Source organism: Eublepharis macularius, chromosome 12 (genome assembly GCF_028583425.1).
Source record: "Eublepharis macularius isolate TG4126 chromosome 12, MPM_Emac_v1.0, whole genome shotgun sequence".
In the NCBI taxonomy this organism is placed as follows: Eukaryota; Metazoa; Chordata; class Lepidosauria; order Squamata; family Eublepharidae; genus Eublepharis; species Eublepharis macularius.
In genome coordinates this window covers 29,014,799-29,036,356 of record NC_072801.1, presented here as the reverse complement: position 1 = coordinate 29,036,356, position 21,558 = coordinate 29,014,799, and the positions used below count along the sequence as shown (strand labels likewise).

Below are 21,558 nucleotides of genomic sequence, written 5' to 3'. Positions count from 1 at the left end.
TAGAAAGGTCTGGGCTGCATCCACAGCTGGGTCTCTGAGCTGCTGGGGAGCAGAGTCAGAGGTGTGGTTCCACGTGACATTGACACCCTTCTAATTCCATTGACTTCAATGAATTTGAAAGTGGGTAGCTCTGCTTAGGAAGGCACTGCCAAAGCACTTTATTTTCCTTAACCCCATAAAGGCGTTCCCCACAATGCTGTTTTCCAAGAGGAAATGAGTCCTAGAAGGTGTGAATTGGTAACGGCTTTGTTAAATGTAAGGGAAGCTCTTTGTGGGTAGGGTTGTAGAACTACGGTATGTGTGTGTGCTCAGTTGCTGATGTGGTATATGGGGAAGAACACAGGGGTTTCACCAGTTGCTCCAACAGTTCCACCTAAAGCCCAAAAGAACACCCCAAACCAGCTCCGAAAAGAGAGGGGAAACAAACAGAAAACATGGGAATGTTGTATGGATTGAGTGTGATGTCTCATTCCATGCATGGAATGAGCAAACATTTAATGGCAATTCCAGATTAAACTCCTGAGTTCTGAAAGAGATCATTGAATGCAAGTTGAGTAATGCTGGTGCATTTTTCAACTCCTCCATAGCTATGAAATTCTTGCTGCGAATGCTATTCCAAAAGGATTTATGGATGGGAAGCAGGCATGTGTCCTTATGGTGAGTGAAGACAATTCATCGTCCATTTGTCTACATTGTTCTTCGTTTTGCTAGTGCATCTTGACTGTCTCTGAGTTCCCCCAGCATCTCAGGACTTTCCTTCCTTCTCTTCCCCCTCTCTCCATAGATCAAAGCCCTGGAACTTGATCCCAACTTGTACAGGATCGGGCAGAGCAAGATCTTCTTCCGAACTGGAGTTCTGGCTCACCTGGAAGAGGAACGAGACCTGAAGATCACAGATGTCATCATAACTTTCCAGGCCCAGTCTCGGGGTTATCTGGCCAGGAAGTAAGGCAGATCCCCGGGGAGTGGGATTTTTGGCAAGGGAGGGCCCCCTTTACTCTTGCCTAGGGTGGTGTGTGGAGCTACTCGACCTCACACACACTCCAAGTTCCAGAGCTGTGGGTTTGCCGGGCCTGCCTCATGCAACCCTTATGTGATCAGACACGTAAGCAGCATCCAAGCACCCGGCTAAAGGGACCTCCAGTGGACCTGGTGCTTGCCAAAGGCCTGTGAATATATGGACTCCCTTAATGGAGTATGTTAACTGCAAGCATGCAGTTCAAATCCCCACTCTGTTTGCTGGGTGTCCTTGGGCCAGTCACAAACTCTCAGCCTCATCTACTTTGTAGGGTTGATATGAGAATAAAATGGAGGACACGAGACAGTATAAGTCACTTTGGGTCCCCTTGGGGAAGAAAAGTGTGGGTATAATTGAAACAAATAAAGGAAAATAACGGGTGGGCCATTTCCCCAATCAAAGTCACTCTCCCAGTACCCTAGAGAGGGGAATGGGTTTTGCTAGAAAGAGGGGTAAGCACAAGCACATCTGTACCCTTTGCTCCTCTGGCCCAATCAGGTCTTCCCAAGCTGCTTCCACAAGGAGATTGTGCTCCATGTTTCCACATCAAAAGCAGTGGTTTTTATTTTAGCTTCTGCACAACAAAATTGTGCAGCTGAAAGTTCAGGAGGAAAGCTTGGATGGAGAGATGCATCGTTCCCCTCCTTCACCCACAGACCCAGTGCCCTTCTCCAGTCTCCGGTGGGCTTTTGCTGGGTTTTTTACTACCAGTCATTTTAAAAATTATGACTGATAATAAAAAGAAATGACAGAAAGCCCAGCAGTGGTTGGGGATCGTCTTTGCAAGGGCAAAGAACAGAGGAAATGTCCACACGGAGGCTGCATTACCTTTGTGTTCACTGTGGCAATGAGAGGGGAAATGGGAATCGCCCTCCAGCAGAAGCAACCTGAGGCTGCATTTCGTTTTGTAAAGAACCCCAAAGTCTCAATGCAGCTTCTTCCCATAAGTTTGCACATCAAGTGTCATTTGCCCCGCCTGTTGTGGCTGGGCTATGTGTTGCAGCTGGGTTGTGGGTCCCCGTTGTCGGTATAACCAAAACAGCCACACCATGTTTCCTTTGCAGAGCCTTTGCCAAGAGGCAGCAACAACTGACTGCCATGAAGGTCATCCAGAGAAACTGTGCCGCTTACCTGAAGCTGAGGAATTGGCAGTGGTGGCGACTCTTCACCAAAGTAAGTGTCTCCTTTGTGGAGCTGCCTTTGATGAATACCTGAGGGCATCAGCTGGTACCAAAGCACCCCCTTGCAGACCTGAGATGTTGGTCCCCTCCAGCACCAGCTTTTGGCCTTCTGGGCTGGCTTCTTGTTGGCCGTGAAGTGCAATTCATGGTGCTGGATTGGGAATACAGAACCTGCAAATCTTCTCTCATCCCTTCCGAAAACACCTCTTAACAATCCCATCTGCATGCAAAAGAGTGCAAGATACAGTAGGAATTCTTCCTGCCCTGCCGTGTGCACTCTGCAGCCATGGGGTTCAGGTCAGCTTTATGCTGATCGAGGGTTTGAGTTGTTGTTCTTGGTCTTTCAGCATATTTTAATGGCACAAATTGTAATGCTGGTTGTGGGGGACGAGTTGGGTGACCCAATCGTCAGGATCTGGGCGCAAAATATACGGTGCATGAAAAGGAACGTGTTGCCCTGAAACAAGCCCCTGAGTTTCTGTTCCCTGTGAGGACAGCCACTTGATGTCGTCTGAAAATCCAGATCTCCATTGATTTTTTTTGAGCTGGCAGTTTGGCCCAATGGGACAATTTGGGAAACGGCTCCAAATCCTTCTCTCCCAGGTGAAGCCGCTGCTGCAAGTCACACGTCAAGAAGAAGAAATGCAGGCCAAAGATGAGGAGCTCAAGTCAGTGAAGGAGAGGCAAATAAAGGCAGAAAATGAATTGAAGGAGCTGGAACAGAAGCACAACCAGGTGAGGACAGAGGCTTGAGAGCATTTCTGCCCCTGGGAGAGGGTGGGGCCAGCACAGGGCATAAGAACCCATATTTTTCAATTTTTAGAAGTTATTCTCATTAAAGAAAAGTTTGATGACTTCTGTTCTAGACATTTTTGCTGCAAAAGTATAAGGGGAAATCTACAGGGTGCACCTGTCCCCTTATATCTCTGCAATGAAAAGAGCTAAAACCTTTTTTCTCAAAGAAAGCTGGGCAGATGGTGGCAACAGAGCATCATAATGTTATAACACTATAAAAATCAAGCTACTATAAATTTTTTGTAAACTACCTTCTGTTAGAGGGGGAAAATGGTAACTAAGGGGGGTTGAAGCAAGAAAAATGTGGGGGAAACTGCTGTGTGGATGCTCTGTTGCCACTGCAAATGTGGCAGAATGTGCAGCAGCAATGAGAGCTTCATGGATTGATTGATTGATTGAGGTCAATGACCATTAAGAAATATCAACAAAAGGCTACAACAATCCAAAGCTCCAATACGTAAGATATCAGATATAGTGAATACTTCATAAAATTTAAATCCATATTAAAATTGTTAATATCATACTAAAAGGGAGAGAGCAATAGGTCTCTGTGTGTAACCTTGTTACTGTGAGATTTTATCACACAAACACAAAGCTATAAGCCTGGAGACAGTTGAGTTTTCATCTGTTTAGAGTTTCTCACGCAAGCCTTATCTGCATAAACTCTTGGTCTGTAGAGAAAGGGAGAAATAATCTTGTCTTGTAGTTCCTTATAAAAAGGGCAATGAAAAAAGACATGTTCCAATGACTCCACTTCATTCATAGTATAAGGGCAAAATCTTTCTGCATATGGGATCTTTTTATATTTCCCTTTAAATATCATTGATGACATAACCGCACGTCTAGCCAAGGTTAACGCCCTCCTATAAGAGGAAACATCTAAGTGGGTAAGATATTGGATTGTAGTCACAATATATCTGAACTTCACGGGAGCCATGACGTTTGGCTATCTCATTAAGTCTTGTTGACTCTCTATATCTCGAACCCTTTGCTTGACGATGCATTTTGCCTGGTCACTATTTTGAGCCAGGAGGGCACTGGGTGAGAGTCCTATTCTTCCTAAACTGGAGAGCAGCTTCATGGACAATCTTCTCCATGTGGAAGCAGCCTTACTCTGAGTATTTTTTCGTGCTTTGTAAATAGAAGCTGATATTATATCGCTGCAGAATTCTATATCAAATCTTTTGCGTTTATGGAATCCCAGGTTACGTAGTCTTGTCTGTAGCCACTTTGAGCACCGTGTAAGCAGAATTGCTCATTGCCCCAAACTTCTGTTTGCCCGGAAGTTCTAGTTGGTATATAGGGGGGATGCCCCCCTGAAACCAAAGCATTGCCTACGTTTTTAACTGTGCTGTTGTGTTTGTGTGTAGCTGTACGAAGAAAAGAACCTTATCCAAGAGCAGCTTCAGGCTGAAACAGAGCTGTATGCGGAGGCCGAGGAGATGAGGATCCGCCTGGCTGCCAAGAAGCAGGAGCTGGAGGAAATCCTGCATGAGATGGAGGCCCGGATCGAGGAGGAGGAGGAGCACAGCCAGCAGCTGCAGGCGGAGAAGAAAAAGATGCAGCAGCAGATGCTGGTACCCCATAACTTGCCTCGGAGCAGAAACCCAGGGCCAGTTCTCCAGCCAAGCCCCACAAGCCTTGGAAGAGCTTGGCTCCCAGGCATCGGTGGTGCTGGTGTGGGGACGGGCATGACCACCTGGGCGTGCAATGTCTCTTGGGCTCTGGCCATTGGTGCGGGCCCAGGAAGGGGCAGGCGTACCTTGCTTGGGATGGCAAAATATCCTGAAGCTGCCCTGCTGATGCCTACCCAAAGAGGCCTGGAGGGCAAACGTTAGGACGGGCCAGGGCATGTGTTCTGGGAGCTGGTCAAAGCCTTGTCTGCCTCTGGAGCTATTGCATCCTTTTCTATGTTGGGGAGGCAGACATGAGGGTTGGCACTGCATTGCTCCCTCACAGGGAATCCCTGGCCCCTGGGCATCATGGATCCAGCTGGGACAGGGAAGCAGTTATTTGTGAGAGCACTGGGGGGAGAAACAAAAGGGGAAATATGAAAAGTGGGGTAGGGTTTAGGAGAAGGACCTGCAGCAAACACTGGCTGGACACTCCCAAAATCAGGGTTTTACCCATGAAGAGGCTTGCCTTTCCCCTAGTGTGGATCCAAAATATTTTGCTGCCTCCTGTACTAACTGAAATCCCATGAGCTCTGTGTTGTACCCTTGGTCTTCTAAATTATAGTCATGGCAGAGGGTTGCTTCCTTGGACTCAGCTTTCTCTGACGGTTTGGGTTGCCTCTGCAGACAGGCTGGCCCAAGGCATTTTGCCCTAGCTTTGAAATGTCCCTCAATATGCTGAAAATACCCAGCCAGAGAGAAAGAGAGAGGTCTCTGTCCGGAGGGGGGTTATTTCTTGGGGCTCACCTGTTTTTTTTGCCCCCTCCCTCAGGAACTAGAGGATCAGTTAGAAGAAGAGGAAGCTGCCAGGCAAAAACTGCAGCTTGAGAAGGTCACAGCCGAGGCCAAGATCAAGAAAATGGAAGATGACCTCTTGGTCATGGATGATCAGAACAACAAACTGACCAAGGTGTGTGCTAAAAGCACCCCACATTCCTTACTTTCCAAAATGAGGGCAAAGGGCGATAGGACCATTGGCGGCCTGAGGGTCCACTTGAAAGTGTTAAAGCCCTGGGGAGATGTGCTGTGGCTGTGCAGTGGGTCAAATGCCGTCACCTTCCCAGGAGGGCTGGCAAATCCAGTGTTGGGAACTATGACGCCGAGATAGGCCATTACTAGTGGAATGTATATATTATATATATACACATATACAATATATATATATATATATATATATATTGCCACTGAGGCAATATATATATATTGGGGAGGCTGAGAGATTGTGTGATTTGATTAATACAGCGCCCTTACCCAGAATATTTGTCAAGCGTGTACTTAAAATGACTTTATTTGGGTAGCCCTTTCCAGCAGGGAGAAATGCTCCACAACATGGTTGAGGTGGGTTAGGTTGAAAGAGATTTGCCAAAAGCTGGCTGGGATTTGAACCTGGTTTTCTGGCATCTGAATGCAACCCAATATCCACTGCACTGTGCAGCGGAGAGAAAAAAAACGAGGCATCAGGCTGCTGGCTTGTGAACTCTTGCATCAGCTCCTGTTTGTTGCCCAAGAACTTTGCAACTGGTTCACGTTATCGGTGTGTGATCCAGGGTTCCAGCTCTAAGAAACTGCCACTTCTCTTTGAATGGATGTGTCTTCACAGGAAAGAAAACTCCTTGAGGAACGAATAAGCGATCTGACAACCAACCTGGCAGAAGAGGAAGAGAAGGCCAAGAACCTGACCAAGCTCAAAAACAAGCACGAGTCGATGATTTCGGAGCTGGAAGTCCGACTGAAGAAGGAGGAGAAAGGCCGACAGGAGCTGGAGAAGATGAAGAGGAAACTGGAAGGGGACGCCAGTGACCTGCATGAGCAGATTGCTGACCTTCAGGCCCAGATCGCCGAGCTCAAGATGCAGCTGGCCAAGAAGGAGGAAGAGCTCCAGGCGGCCTTGGCCAGGTGGGCTGCGGAGACAGTGAGACCGTCGTTCAGGCAGGAGAGCACGGGGCTCTTGTGGCCCACAACCACAGACACATTGAGCTTGGTTGCTGGCCCAGCCTTATCCAGTTCCTGTTGCATTCCAAGCAGGGCCTGAGAAAACCAGTACTAGCACCATCCTGCTGCAACAGTTCTGTCCAGGATCCAGTCCCTGGTATCTCTAGTGAAGGGCTCTCATATGTTGGGAAAGAACTTGGGTCAGAGCAGGACTAAGTTTTCTACCAGTGGCATGGACCTTTCCCTCCCCCTGCAGCCCACGGTTCTCCACCAAACACCCCTGGAGGTCAGAGGACCCTGAGGACTGACATGGAGGGGGCGGGGGGGGATGTCTGCAGTGGGAAGGGGCTGTCACTGGGTGTTGTTAATGGAGCCTGGATATCTCCTGCCCTGCCCGTCAGTGGAGGCAGGAAAGAACAGGTCAGACTTAGTAGAGGACCATTGCATACAGAATGGAGTTGTTCATGGCCCATAACACCCATGCAGTGTTGGACAGAGCTTTAGACCAGCAAGGGAAGTGCATACCACCCTTTAATAATAACTGGGCTGGGGGGACACTGGCCAGGCATTCTGCCTCTTTAAGCAGTTCCCTACAGTTTAGAGCTTTTGGAAGCCAGAGCTGAGGAAGCATAAGCCTTCTCCCAAGCCAGCCCCCTTTAGCTCTGCATCATCTGCTCTGACCGGCAGCCGCTCTGCAGGGTCTTCTCAGTTGGAGAAACAGCTTTCCCACCACCTCCTACCTGAGGCCCTTTACCTGGAGATGCTGATGATTGAACCTGCGTGCCAAGCAGGGGCTCTGGCCTCTGAGCCCCATCGTTGTTTTTCCCATGTGGACAGGCTTGTGTGGTTTCCTCATTGCTGTTCTGGCTGCTGATCCAGTGCAGCAGCAATGGGGCTTCCACGTGGCAGGTTTCCTTGTAGCTTTTCTTCCCCAGTCCCCCAGCAGTGGCCACCACCCAGTTACTAGAATTTTTTAAAATTGGTAATTTTTTAAAATTGGTAATTAAATATTATTATATTGATAGAATGTTATAAGAGTCTGTGTATCAAGTTAACCGAATTCCCAGTTTTATTTATTTTTATAAAGTAAGTCTCTGCCTCAGGGTTTCCCAGTGTGGTGCCCACAAGTACTTCCTTTGGTGCCCGCCAAGCTTTTTATAAAGTGGGTGGGGCCATTGTAAGGCAGGGCTTTTTATTGGCTTCCCTCATTCAAATAAAAGAGTTTTCCAGAGCAGGATGAGGAAGACTGGTAATCGCTGGGGTTTCCTTAGTCATTGTGTGGTTCCATTCCCCCTTCAGGATCTTCTTCCCAGGAGGTGTGAGGAGGGAGGTATTCTGTTTTGCTCCACTTTCTGTGATAGCCATTTTGGATTTGGCTCCACCTCTTTTGACAGCCATTTTGGGGTGGCACTCACCACACCCTCTCAAAACTCCAAAAGTGCCTGCAGCCTCAAAAAAGTTAGGGACCTCTGCTCTAGCCCTTTTTTTTGTGGAGATGCACCTTTCCCCTTCAGGAGTGAAATCCATTGGGCCAGAATATCTCTGCAATCCGCCTGCTCCCTTCCTATGGTGAACTAGGAGATGGCAAAGATGAATGATGAACCCAACAAACCCCACGTGCCCCTTAGGACAAATCTGTATCCGCTGTTAAGCAAGTCAATCTTTTTAAGATGCAATTTTTTTTAAAACCAGGCTTGAAGATGAAATTGGCCAGAAAAACAACGCTCTCAAAAAAATCCGGGAGTTGGAAGCCCACATTTCTGACCTCCAGGAGGACCTTGATTCAGAACGGGCAGCAAGGAACAAAGCAGAAAAGCAGAAGAGGGACCTGGGCGAGGAGTTGGAGGCCCTCAAGACGGAGCTTGAAGACACGCTGGATAGCACGGCCACACAGCAGGAGCTCAGGTAGGGGGAGGCCACCGCTCAACATGCACCCCCCAGGCAGCCATATCCACCCTGGAGAGGTGGCCAGCGGGCTTCCTCTTTGCAGAGTGTGACCAATGGTGATATTGCAAGGCATTATGGGGGAAATATACAGAACAGAATGCTGGGATGGCTGCCATGTGATTGCACTGAATTCAGACCTTCTTGTGTGTATGTGTGTACGGGGGGGGGGGATAGGGGAGATGGTTTTCTGTACACAGAGTTGTGTCTAAGAGGATTCTTCCAATCCGTTTGTTCTCAGGCCTAGAAGGGAAGGGGTTAAGATCTTCCCTCGGAGTTCTCCTAGCATCTAAGCCTTCCTGGAGACAGGATTGTTCATCACTGCTGGCTACTAGTAAATGGCATATGGTCAATCTGCACGTTATCCTGTGTGCCTCATACGCTCTTGGGAGACATCTAGGCCCAGAGATGTCCCCTCCATGTTCCAGTGGCCAGGTCAACCAAGTCCTGTGACTACTTGAGGACCAAGCTTGCCATGGCTTGGCAGGTAGCAAGGGACACAGCGGTGTTAACCTGGAAGCCCATGTCCTTGAATCTGGACAGCAGTCCTCTGCTGCTGTCTCTAGATTGGTTTGGGCTCCTCTTCCAGGCTATGGGGCCTGCCACCCTACAAGGGACAAAACCAGCAAGAGCAATGCACCATTATCTGCCAGTTCAGTGGTTTTGCAGCTGTGTCCCTGGAGGCTGAGCAATGCTTAGAAGGCCAAGAGGGGTACCCTAATGAGCAGATTGCTACAGCCTGCCTGCCTCCCCTGGCTCACCTGCCCCTGCAAGGTCCGGCATGTTCTGGAATATGTTCACAGTTCGAGTCTGGCTGTTGATCTCCCCAAAAATGTGCCCCAGAATCCTTGGCAATGTGTTGAGGCTTTGTTGCAGAGGTCTGGAGAATCTTCATTGTACAAAGTTTTCTGAGCTATCACAACAACCCTTTTTTGTGAAGGGGTGACAACCACTAAATCTGATGGCATTGGGACAGGGGGATATCACGGATGCCTGGAAGTCAGTCCTGCTTGCATTTCCATTGCAGAGCGAAGAGGGAGCAGGAGGTGACGGTGCTGAAGAGAGCTCTGGAGGAGGAGACTCGCACCCATGAAGCCCAAGTCCAGGAGATGCGGCAGAAGCACACGCAGGCGGTGGAAGAGCTGGCTGAGCAGCTGGAGCAGTTCAAGCGGGTAAGCAGGGGACCGTCCGTAGAGGTGGAGGTGGGAGGCCAGCTGTGGCCCCTCAGCTGCTGAGCCAGTGGGTTTGCGCGTGTGCTTCCAGGCCAAGGCCAACCTTGACAAAAGCAAGCAGGCCCTGGAGAAGGACAATGCCGACCTGGGGGCTGAGGTCCGGTCACTCAGCCAGGCCAAGCAGGAGGTGGAACACAAGAAGAAGAAGCTGGAGGCACAAGTTCAGGAGCTGCAGTCCAAGTTCAGTGATGGAGAGCGCGTCCGGACGGAGCTCAATGAGAAAGTCCACAAGCTGCAGGTGAGCGAGGCGAGGCTGATTATCCTGAGGGAGCTGCACATGCCAAGTGAAAAACAGGGAGGGAGGGGCTACTGATCGCCATCGAATTGGTTTTATGCAACATCTGGTAGCACTTGGAACCTGTGCCCCGAGCAGATAACTCCCTCCAAAAAGGAACCTTGCAGCTGGCTCCCTGCTTCCATGGTGAGGCTTTTGACTGGTGCTTTTGAACATCCCCCGGGCCTCATGGCAAAGGGAGGGGAGGTCCAAAAGCAAGGATCTCCTGTTCCCAAGAGCAAACATTAAAAAGCGTGTGCAAGTGGGCATGCCTAAAGCCATGGATGGGACCCCGGCCAAGGTGGCTTCAGTATGAATTTGACCCCAGTTGTGGGTGGAGCAAGGACAAGGCCGAGAATTTCACTGGAGCATGATCCAGAAGCTATCTAATGTTTGAGCAGACCTATCCCTTGCTGTGACGGACCGTAGCTTGCTTTAGAGCTAGTTAAGAGGATCACAACTAGCAGAGCTGGGGAAGACCCTTCTCTGCCTGAGATCCTGCAGAGAGTTGCCAGGATACTCAGTAGCCTTTTATTTTATCTAGTGGTAAGGAAACTAGTAAAATGCACTCCTGTGCAAAATCAGCCTGAAGAGGCGTAGCCGAGTGTTGGTTGAATGGTCAGCAGAAGGCGGTGCTCGTGTTCCGCCTTTCACCTGCTACTCCAAGGTGGCAAAGTCCTTCAAAATGCAGATGGGTTTAAGCAAACCTGCCGGTTTCCTCCCTGTTCTAGGCTGAGGTCGAAAACGTTACAGGGCTGCTCAACGAAGCCGAGGTCAAGACCATTAAGCTCACGAAAGACGTGGGGACTCTGGGCTCTCAGCTCCAGGACACACAGGTAGGTGCCCTGGGGCACGCAATGGGTACTTTGGGTCAGTTGTCAGGAAGAAACTGACGTGAGGATCTTTCTGCCTCCCAATCATTCCAGGAGCTGCTCCAGGAAGAAACTCGGCAAAAGCTCAACTTATCCACCAAACTTCGCCAGATAGAGGATGAGAAGAACAGCTTGCAGGAGCAGCTGGACGAAGAGATGGAGGCCAAGCAGAACCTGGAGAGGCACATTTCCACCCTGACCGTGCAGGTAGGCCTGGCTCCAAACGTCAAGCTGCCCGAGCCACCCGCAACGGTTGTGCTTTGCGTTTTGAATCTTATTCAGCCTTGCCATGACAGCCTGTGAGATGGGGCTGTTTTTATTCCCAGTCTGCGAATAGAGAAGCTGGTGATAAGGTGTGGAGCCCCAGCATAATTGGAACCGGAACTTAGGCCCAACATCCTTTGCAACATTGCAGCAAGTCTGGGGCATGCCTCCCTGCCAACACGGCTACTTACACTGCTAAAAATAATATTTTTGGATTGTTTCTGCAGATGGCTGTTCAATGGTTTCCTCCCTCAAATTCAGTTATTTATTTAGATACTTATACCCCAATTTTCTTCCCAACGGAGACCCAAAGCTGCTTACAACAGTGTTCTCCCCTCCTCCACTTTATCTTTACAACCACCACCCTGTGAGGCAGGTTAAGCTGAGTATGTGATTGACCCACAGTCAACCCAGTGAGCATCCATGGTAGAGCGGGGAATTGAACTTGGGATTCCCAGAGCCTAGTCTGATATTCTGACTACTACACCATAATGGATGACTCCAAGACATTTGTTTTTGTCCTCCGACATTCACCATAGGAATGGGCTGTAAAAGCATCAATTGAATTCTGGCAGTTTGAGAAACCTTTGGATTTACCAACAGTTTACTTTTTTTTAAAAATCCAAATTGCAGCTGTCCGACTCAAAGAGGAAGATGCAGGAGTATGTCAGCACCATCGAGAGCGTGGAGGAAAGCAAGAAGAAGCTCCAGAAGGAAATCGAAGGCCTCACGCAAGAGTTTGAGGAGAAATCTGCTTCATATGACAAACTGGAAAAAACCAAGAACCGGCTGCAACAGGAGCTGGATGACTTGTTGGTTGACTTGGACAACCAACGACAACTGGTTTCTAACTTGGAGAAGAAGCAGAAGAAGTTTGACCAGGTAAGGATTTGACTTCTTGTGATTTCTCGATGAAGATGGGTAGCCAGAACAGAAAAAAAGCTTTGTGCAGCAGCTCTACACATTTGTTTTTTGTCTGTCTCATGCGCACCATCAGCAGGTGACACACGTCTCTGATCAAGATGTGTCTCTCAGGCATTTCTGACCCACCCACTCCACAATTCCCAGTTAACGGCTAAAAAACTGCACATGAAATTCCTGCCGCTCAGGATTCCAGTGTCAACGCAAGTTCCACTTTTTGAATGTTTGTTATTCCTAAGCAGGGCTTTTTTTCAGTGGGAACGCGGTGGAACGGAGTTCCAGCACCTCTTCAAAATGGTCACAAGGCTGGTGGCCCCGCCCCCTGATCTCCAGACAGAGGGGAGTTTAGATTGCCCTCCGCGCCAAGATCAGGGGGCGGGGCCACTGGCCATGTGACCATTTTCGCCAAGGGCGATTTAAACTTTAAAAAACTCCCCCCTTGTTCCAGCTGATCCAAAGTGACGTCATTGTGCAGTCCTGAGTTCCACCACCTCTTTTCCCAGAAAAAACCCCTGGTCATAAGCATGTCATTTCTGATGTCGCATCATCCAAGATTACACTGCAGGAGATATTGGGACAATGTAAACATGTCAGAACTTTGGGTTCAGTAAAGGAGGTTTTTTAGCAGACAGGACAACAAGCAACAAGAGCAACAAACAGCCTTTCAAATTCAAAAACAAGAACTGCTATGAATATGTTGCTCGCCGTGCAAATCTTTATTCCTTTTTTTGCAGATGCTGGCTGAGGAGAAGAACATTTCTTCCAAGTATGCTGAGGAAAGAGACCGGGCAGAGGCTGAAGCCCGAGAGAAGGAAACCAAAGCGCTTTCACTGGCTCGAGCCCTGGATGAGGCTCTGGAAGCCCGAGAGGAGCTAGAGAGAACCAACAAGTTGCTGAGAGCAGAGATGGAAGACCTTGTGAGCTCCAAGGACGATGTCGGCAAGAATGTAAGGCCCGCAACCTGGGCTTGCTCTGTGGCCCTTCAAAAAACACAAACGACACTGTTGTCATTTAATTTTTTCTCAAACACTTCTCAGTTAAAAATGTAATTTTCTTCTCAAGTTGGGCTCCAAGAAAAAAATCAAAAACTTGTCCAGATTAATTTCTCTTTCGTTTTTAAAACAGGTCTCATCACCGGGGATACTCACTTGTTGCTGAATGAATTAATGTTCTGGCAGAAAGGGAGGGGGGTAGCCCAATGATTAGGTGCCACTGGTTTGTTCGTTCCTCTTCCTCCTGACCCCTGCCATTGGTCATTTACTAATCTAGGGGTGACTATTGCTGTGGGCCAGAGGGAAATGTTTCAAGGGGCAGGCAGATGAGAAGAAAATCTCCATGCCCCTCTCCCTCAAGGCCTCAGACCCCATTTCCAAAACAGCCAAGAGGTTGGCTGCCTTCACACTCATTGGATAATGCACTTCCAATGTACTTTAGCAATCGCTTGCAACTGGAAACTGTTCTTGTGTGAAACGGGAAAATCCAGCTGTAAAAGGATGAGAAAGAGCATTATCCGATGTGTGTAAAAACACTCACAGTGTCTTTGTGCACCCCCACAGCCAAGGCATTTCAGGAAAGGGGAGCTGGTGACTGCCTGGGTGGGTGTGGGTATATTTGCATGAGTGTGTGTGTGCGGGTGGGGGGGAGATTTGTGATGTCTAGGACGTCTGCAGTCCACAGAAATAGACAACTATAAATGTGAAAATGAACTCAGGCACTAAAAAAACCAGTAACGAGAATGGAGGGTGTTTTTGAAATGCAGCCAACTCCTCCCCCACCGTGGCACTTCCCCTGCTCTTCTCATCCCTCAATCCATCCTTTGTTTGTTTTTCCTTGAAGGTCCATGACTTGGAGAAATCCAAGCGGGCATTGGAGCAGCAGGTGGAGGAGATGAAGACGCAGCTGGAGGAGCTGGAGGACGAGCTGCAGGCCACAGAAGATGCCAAGCTGCGCCTGGAGGTCAACATGCAGGCCTTGAAGGGCCAGTTCGAGAGAGACCTGCAGGCCCGGGATGAGCAGAACGAAGAGAAGAGGCGTCAACTCCAGAAACAGGTATGGGGGTCCCGTTGGCCTCCACGGGAAAAGGTGGCCACTGTTTTTTTCCCTCCCAGGTTTTTGCATCCTCAGTGATTATCGATGGCTAGAAGAGCTTTGCTCTGAGCCCTGAAAAGGGCAGGAGGGGGAGATTCCATCTTGGTGAGAAGACCCAATTAGTTAGGTGGGGATTGAAGGAGTTAGTTTCAGAAGATGAATTTCTGAGCTTTGCTGATGGCTGGTGAGGAGGAACCATCAGGGCCTTCCAAGAGCTTTGGCGCGGGGGGGGGGGGGGTTGGATTTGTGATGTCTAGGATGTCTGCAGCTCACCCTCCCAATGTGTATAACTGTAAATAAATAAGCTATCATCAAACACACCAGGACTCGCTCCTCTCAAGAAGATGCCTCTTCTGGAATGCCATCTGTTTGGGGGAAGTGGGGTACCATGGCGCCTTCTGTTCCCATGAGGCCGTTTTGCACATTCGGCCATGCGGTTGTTGAGTGGGGGTTATGCGTCCTGATCCAGTTGGCCCTGACCATCTCTTTCCCATTGATCAGCTTCACGAGCTGGAGACGGAACTGGAAGACGAGCGCAAACAGCGTACCCTCGCAGCAGCAGCCAAGAAGAAATTGGAGGTTGACATCAAGGATTTGGAAGGCCAGGCAGACTCGGCCAACAAGGCCCGGGACGAAGCCATCAAGCAGCTCAGGAAACTCCAGGTTCGTGGGATTTTTATCTGATCCAAGGTGGTCACCCTGACTGCTGACCTTGTGCTGTTTTCACTACACCAGGAGTCGGAAAACCATCTGCGGGGGCTTTTCACCTGGCCCTCAAGTGGCATAAAAATTTGGCAGGTGCATTGGCCCACTGCAGTGTTGAATAGCGGCCCACAAAATATCAAGAGGAGAACGGTACAGGGAGACAGCCACATTTGAGTCTCCGCCAGCTTCTAAGGACTCCAGGTTGGACACTGGTCCTTCTGCTTTCTGGCACCACCAGCTGGAAACCAAAAGTGCCACAGTCCAATTTGGAGCCCTTGAAAGTGGGTGGAGTTGCCGATGATGTGTTCAGGGTGAAAAACCTGCCTGCTGTGCTTTACTGTTCTTGGCCAAGGGGCGTTTCCGGAATTCGGTGCTTGCTCCGCAGTTTCTCTTTTACGGATGCAGCTGCTTCTGTTTTTCAGAGGCCTCCCTTGAAGGTCTGTCTTCAGGGGCTGAGGCCTCCCTCTGGAACCCTCTTCAGGAGTGCTGTGGCGTTCCCCACTTGGCCCGTTTAAACTGCAGCCCTTTTCTTTCCATCAGAATGTGCCGTTAGGTGGTGGTAGCAGATTAATAAACTAGAAAATGGAATCAAACTGCTGATGTGATTAACCCCTTTTTAACCACCGGACCTTGTAGGCTCAGATGAAGGACTTCCAGAGGGAACTGGAAGATGCCCGCGCTGCTCGAGAAGAAATCTTCACCACCGCTCGAGAGAACGAGAAGAAGGCCAAGAGCCTGGAGGCTGAGCTGATGCAGCTGCAAGAGGCAAGTTGAGGCCAGGAGGATTGAGGGGAACTCAAATGGGAATTTGGCCCTTCAGGAAACCAGTTGTGCAACCTGGGGGGTCCCCAGGCAGGATCCTCCACACACCTGACCTCTCCGCATAATGTGAGAACATCTTGGTGGATTGTGCTGTTATGGGGCGCACTTTCTGTCATTCTGGTTCTAATCCTTACCTTGTGAAAATTCCTTCATTACCCCAAATGCAGAAATTGGTGAGACCAAATATGAACAAGGTTCATCTGGTGACTCCCCCCCCTCCCCAAGATTTTTCCTGGGAACGGCAACTCCTTTTGAGAAGGAGTAATGTTGAGGGGTGGGGCACTTGCTCTGCCTGCAGGTCTTGGGTCCAATTGAGTGCAGAGAAGCATGGGAGGGGGGATTGTAGAGGATGGGCTCCCAACTGCTGTCCCCAGCATGGCACCTGCAGTTCACAGCTTACTCCTCCTCCAGCCCTTCTGGTGACAGTTATTTTGGTGTGCTAAACCAGGGAAGGGCCTTGCCCAGTTCCTGAAACATGGGGCAGGTGCCACATTGGGGAACGGTGCCCAGAAGTGCCATGGGGAACTCCCAAGCCACGGAGTATCACTAATTTAGAGTCGTTTCAGGTAGGCAACCATGTTGGTCTGCAGTAGAACAGCAGTCCAGTGGCACCTTAAGGGACCAACAAGTTCAAGTCTCTGGTCAAGATACTTCCCTGCACGGGGGAGCTGGCCGTGACCCGAAAGCAAGCCTTCTGCTTTAAAGTGCAAGAGGACATCCCAGTGCCCCCCCCCCGTTTTTCTTGCTATACTGAATGGGAAGTTCTTTCTATCTTTCTTGGCTTCCTTAGGATCTGGCCGCAGCTGAAAGAGCTCGGAAGCAAGCAGAGCAGGAGAAAGAAGATCTGGCTGAAGAGCTGGCAAGTTCTGCCTCTGGGAGGTAGGCTGGCTGGGATGTGGAACCTGCTGGAACTGGACTCGCAGCTCTCAAGTTTTCACTTTTTTTTTTGCCCCATATTCTCCCTCTGGAGCATTTGGAAACTAACATTTATTTTAGCACCCTTTTTGTAGTATGCACAGGCACTCTTTCAGGAATCCTTACAGCAGTCCCCCAAAGTAGGCTAGCAGAAGGTGGGCTGAGTGTGTCTTGCCTAAGGAAGGCCACCAATTGAGCTTGTGGCAGAGGCAAAACAAAGTGTGGGTCTCCCCGGATGATGGCTCCTTCTGTCCACTCTGGGGCCCCCAGTGCAGATTCCAACCCTATCAGATGCAAAACTGACATAACACGCCTGTGATTGTTCATAAACAGCAAGCAAACAATGAGCTACAAGTCACAAAATAATATAGTCAGACAGTGATATGGGGAACAACATCTTTCTTGAGGGGCAGGGAAGGACACTTGCTTGGAGTTCCTGTTAGGAAGAAAGTGGCTTTTTCAAGTTCCTGGCAATGAGGTGACCCACCTTCCTCACCTTCTTGGTGTTTCTAGGACAAGTCTCCTGGATGAAAAACGGCGCTTGGAGGCCCGGATCTCCCAAATGGAGGAGGAGCTTGAAGAGGAGCAGAGCAACATGGAAGCCATGAGTGACCGCTTCCGGAAGGCAGTGCAGCAGGCAGGTGGAGGGAGCCCCAGGACAGTGAGGGGGTGGTGGTGGATGGACCAGCCTGTGGCGGCAGCTCCTCCAAATTGCTGCCCTGTCTTGCCTTGTAAGGCCATTCCCCATTTGTGGATTTCAGGCGGAGCAGCTGAACAACGAGCTGGCCTCGGAGCGGGCCACAGCCCAGAAGAATGAGAGTGCCCGGCAGCAGCTGGAGAGGCAGAACAAGGAACTGAAGGGCAAGCTGCAGGAGATGGAGGGGGCCGTCAAATCCAAGTTCAAGGCCACCATCACAGCCCTGGAAGCCAAAATTGGACAGCTGGAAGAACAGCTGGAACAGGAATCCAGGTAAATGCTTCGGGGGGGGGGGAGAAAGGATGTGGGATTTTCAGCCCCCTGCCAAGGCCAACCCTTGCCCCTGCACAGGCTGGGCAGACAAAATCCATGCGCAGGATGCAGGGGCTGTTGGTGCGAACATTTCGATCAAATGCATTTCACTTGGCAGCTGCCCTGCATGGTGTCCTTTGTAGGGGGCACGGCAGATCTCTTTCTCCCATCTTGGGCTGCCCTTCTGTCAGCCCTGATCTTTAAATCACTCTCCATCCTCCACCCCCCCCCCGACCCCAGGGAAAAACAGGCTGCAGCAAAGACTCTGCGCCAAAAGGACAAGAAGCTGAAGGAGGTCTTGCTGCAGGTTGAGGACGAGAGGAAGCAGGCGGAGCAGTACAAAGACCAGGTGAGCCCCATACGGCAGGCTCCAGCCAATGACATGGGAGGAGGCAGGACTAACCTGGTGGGAAGAAGAGGTGGGGTATAAAGGGAGCCAAGAAGAAAACGAAGCAAGGCTCAGAGCTGAAGGGGTGAAATATTGTAATGGGTAATTTTGGTTCCATGGGAGTGGATATAGCAAGAGAATGAGCTGTGATCTGGGGAAGCCCCAGGTTCAAATGCCACCTTTGCTATGAACTGACTAGGTGACCTCCAGCAAGTGGTTCAGTCTGTAATTTGGGGTGGGTGGGAGATGTGCGATAATACTGGCCTACTTTACAGGGCTGTAGTAAGGGTTCGAAGTTAATGTAAGCACTTTGTTTCATAAAAGTACACACACACACACCCCAGTTCTGGAGGCTGTGGAAGATTCAGTTGTGAATCTGTGGCTCTTCCCAGGGCAGCCTCCCCTGATGGTCACGTCTTGTCCCACTTCCTCACACCGGTGTGCTGCCTCCACTCTGCTGGGCCCCAGGGAGGGGACAGGACTGCTGGTGGGCTCCCAGCTGCAGCCCTGAGGCAACCATCTGCCTCCCTCCTTCTCCCACTTTAGGCTGACAAGGGTAGCACACGGGTCAAGCAGCTGAAGCGCCAGCTGGAGGAGGCTGAGGAAGAATCCCAGCGCATCAACGCCAGCCGCAGGAAGCTGCAGAGGGAGCTGGATGAGGCCACGGAGAGCAATGAGGCCATGAGCCGGGAGGTGACGGCCTTGAAAAGCAAGCTCAGGTGGGCCTGGGAGAGAGGGAAGCTAGCTGGCGCAGGGCTTGGCAATGCCAGGGGGTGCCTGAGATGCAGCAATCCCTTCCCCGTTGGGTTCTGTCAGAAACACAGGATGCCCTTTTTGCACCCAGAAGCATTGTGCAAATGGCCCAGACACCCTCCTCTGGGAGGCGCCTTCCACTTGCTGAGTCTAAAAAGAGTCATGGGAGGAAAGTGAGCCCCTCCTACAGACTGTGAGGACCTTATTAAGGAAGTGGCTGAGAGGGACGTCAGCAATAACACCTCGAGGTGCCCCTTTGGGGTAGCTCAGCTGGGCAGGTGTACTGCAACCTCAACCCACCAAAGAAATGGGACCAAGGACAGGTTCCCTATGCAGCCTTCCAAATTCCAAAAGGAACTTGGTGCAGGGCCCTCTGTTGCTAGTCCCAGGGTTAGATAACAGGCAGCACTACTCTCTCCTCCTCAGGTGAGGGCAGACCCATTCCCGGTGAACCTCTTCTGGTGTATAGGGCATTGGCATTCCTGCATTCCAGGCCCTGCCCAAAGTCACAAGATCCCATTTCCCCTGCAACCCTCCAGTCTGCCTCAGGTAGAGCCCAGAGATAGGTTGAGCTGCCATCCCGCTAAGGGGACGAGCAGAATACAGTTGCCATAAACTTTTTTAAAATCCTGATTCTATTATTTAAATAATCTCTCAGGAAATAGTGGCTAACCGTTTCGGGCTGCTTATCTCTGTTGCAGGGGGAACCCGGAACCTTCGCAGTGACTCCGCAGGTACCACGCCTTCAACGTTGCAGTCTGCTTCTGTTGTAGAATTTTTTCTTCTTTTTTTCCCTAAATAAATCCATGTGAGATTTCTGCAAACTGTGAAGGCTTGGATATCTACATGTCAGTGTCTTGAACCAAAAGAGACAAATATTACAGATTTTGTTAGGCCCTTAGAAACCCTTCCTTCCTCCTCCTCTCTGTTCCATAATATAAGCACACACTTGCAAATGTAGCATTCTTATGTTTTATAATCACTCCTAGCAATACCAATTATTTCTGCTTAGAAAGTCAGCTGAGCTGTTCTTTCAACTCACAGACACCAGGGAAAAAATATATGGCCAACACTGTACAGTATTTATTTTATTTAATTTCATTTATACCCTCCTTTTCTTCCCAAGAGGGATCCAAAGCAGTTTATAACATCCTCCAGTCCACACAGCAACTCCTTGACTTAATTTAGGCTGAGTAGGTTTGATAGGCCAAAGGTCACCCAGCAAGCTCCCATGTCAGAGTGGGGATTCGAACCTGGGTCTCCAGATTCTAGTCTGGCACTCTAACCGCTATACTGGCTCAGTATTGTAGCTATGCAACTGCTAGTGTGTCAGGTTAGATCCTGATACAAAACAGCTCAATCTGAAAGAATTCGCTTGCTTCAGATTGATGTATAAACAGGATTTGATACAAAAAAAAATTCAAAATTTGTAAGGGCTAACAACTTTATTTTAAAAGAATTGGGCTGTTACATTCCGCCCATCTGTAGAATCTGGAATCATCAAGCGCTGTAAAATGGATCTGCTCACCCATCCCAGCTGCTGATCCCTCGGCTTTAGAGATCTGCCTTAGTTTAGCATTGTTACTTGCTTTGGTATTTCACACCCACCCCTACAGCCGCACAAGCCACTCGGAGAAACAGCTGAGCCAACCGCACTCTGTAATATTTGTGGATCCTCTTTTGCAAAACCGCTTGGCTTTAACTGTTGCCACACTGATTTCTTTCCAAGAGGGCAGCGAGGCCCAGCCTCTGCCTCCTTGTCAGCCACACAGCCTTTTCTCTTTATGGCGGTGGGTGGGCAGGGGCACAAACATTTCTGTGGACTTTTGTCTCGTTTTCAGTTTAGCACAACTCCCCCCCCCATTGCCCTCTTTTCAGTTCACCCTGTCCCACTTGGCTTGGCCGAAGGCTGTGGAGGGCAGGGGTCAGGTTAGCTGCACTGGCAGTGGGCCACGAGCAAGCCCACAGGGAAGACCACCAGCAGCAAGGGCTGGCTTTGGCTTGTAGCTCTCCCCCACCACAGCCCCTTTCGATTTATTTATTGCAAAAACATTTATAAACCTGCTTTCCCCCCAGGCAATTGGTGCCCAAGTTGGGCAACATCAATAAAACAATTCTTAACATTAAAACAGCCATCATAACAACACCGCAAACCCAAAGGCACCCCCCAGGGCTGAAGCATCTCTACCTCTTTCTTTTTCTCCTTGAAGAACAGCCAGTGAGAAGCACTGACTTTCTCGCCTTCCGTTTGTCTTTCCTTGCTCCAGGCGTGGGAACGAGCCGGCCTCCTTTGCCCCCTCCCGACGCTCCGGAGGGGGCCGGAGGATTGTCGAAAACGCCACCGAGGGCTCAGAGGAGGAAGCAGACGCCAGAGACGGAGATTTCAACGGCACAAAAGCTAGTGAATAAAACGTCACGCTTGCCAGAAAAAGTGCTGCAGCAACCCCCCCCCCAAAAAACTCCAAACCAAACTCCACAAGGGTACGCGTGTGTGGTGTGTATACTTTAGCACTGTCTGCAACCTCCCTTAGGCCAAAGCCGTTGCCCTGCTTCCTGGCATCGGAAAGAGCACAGCTGCCTTCTCCGCAGTACACACACCAAACACTCGTGGCCTCCGTGCAATGCCTTCCCCCCGGGAGTTGATACAGCACCACTGTGCTTCATGGAGGGAGATGGGCCCACCAGAGAGGGCAACAGTGCCCTTCCCTCCTTCCTCCACTTCCTGCTCCATTTCTAGGTGTTTCCGGTTGCTATACCTCCAGTGCTGCTGAG

The 21,558-nt window shown here is 50.0% G+C and overlaps 1 protein-coding gene across 3 annotated transcripts in view; it reads left to right on the top strand.

The window, feature by feature from the left end:
• The window catches only part of MYH11 (myosin heavy chain 11), a 65,190-nt gene extending 43,954 nt beyond the window's left edge, over positions 1 to 21,236 (top strand). For 2 of the 3 annotated variants that reach the window (XM_054992996.1, XM_054992994.1), the window contains 23 exons: positions 588 to 657; positions 785 to 945; positions 2,083 to 2,191; positions 2,803 to 2,934; positions 4,365 to 4,571; positions 5,440 to 5,577; positions 6,268 to 6,563; positions 8,292 to 8,504; positions 9,571 to 9,715; positions 9,807 to 10,013; positions 10,781 to 10,885; positions 10,976 to 11,128; positions 11,819 to 12,067; positions 12,841 to 13,053; positions 13,943 to 14,155; positions 14,696 to 14,857; positions 15,536 to 15,664; positions 16,512 to 16,600; positions 17,150 to 17,273; positions 17,398 to 17,606; positions 17,886 to 17,994; positions 18,580 to 18,752; positions 21,054 to 21,236. In XM_054992996.1, coding sequence (XP_054848971.1) covers positions 588 to 657; positions 785 to 945; positions 2,083 to 2,191; positions 2,803 to 2,934; positions 4,365 to 4,571; positions 5,440 to 5,577; positions 6,268 to 6,563; positions 8,292 to 8,504; positions 9,571 to 9,715; positions 9,807 to 10,013; positions 10,781 to 10,885; positions 10,976 to 11,128; positions 11,819 to 12,067; positions 12,841 to 13,053; positions 13,943 to 14,155; positions 14,696 to 14,857; positions 15,536 to 15,664; positions 16,512 to 16,600; positions 17,150 to 17,273; positions 17,398 to 17,606; positions 17,886 to 17,994; positions 18,580 to 18,752; positions 21,054 to 21,195 — 3,748 coding nt within the window. In that variant the 3' untranslated portion in view covers positions 21,196 to 21,236. Of the gene's footprint in view, positions 1 to 587; positions 658 to 784; positions 946 to 2,082; positions 2,192 to 2,802; positions 2,935 to 4,364; positions 4,572 to 5,439; positions 5,578 to 6,267; positions 6,564 to 8,291; positions 8,505 to 9,570; positions 9,716 to 9,806; positions 10,014 to 10,780; positions 10,886 to 10,975; positions 11,129 to 11,818; positions 12,068 to 12,840; positions 13,054 to 13,942; positions 14,156 to 14,695; positions 14,858 to 15,535; positions 15,665 to 16,511; positions 16,601 to 17,149; positions 17,274 to 17,397; positions 17,607 to 17,885; positions 17,995 to 18,579; positions 18,753 to 19,487; positions 19,521 to 21,053 lie in introns of all 3 variants that reach the window. The other variant, XM_054992997.1, reaches the window with a different exon arrangement.
• Positions 21,237 to 21,558: the final 322 nt, after the last annotated feature.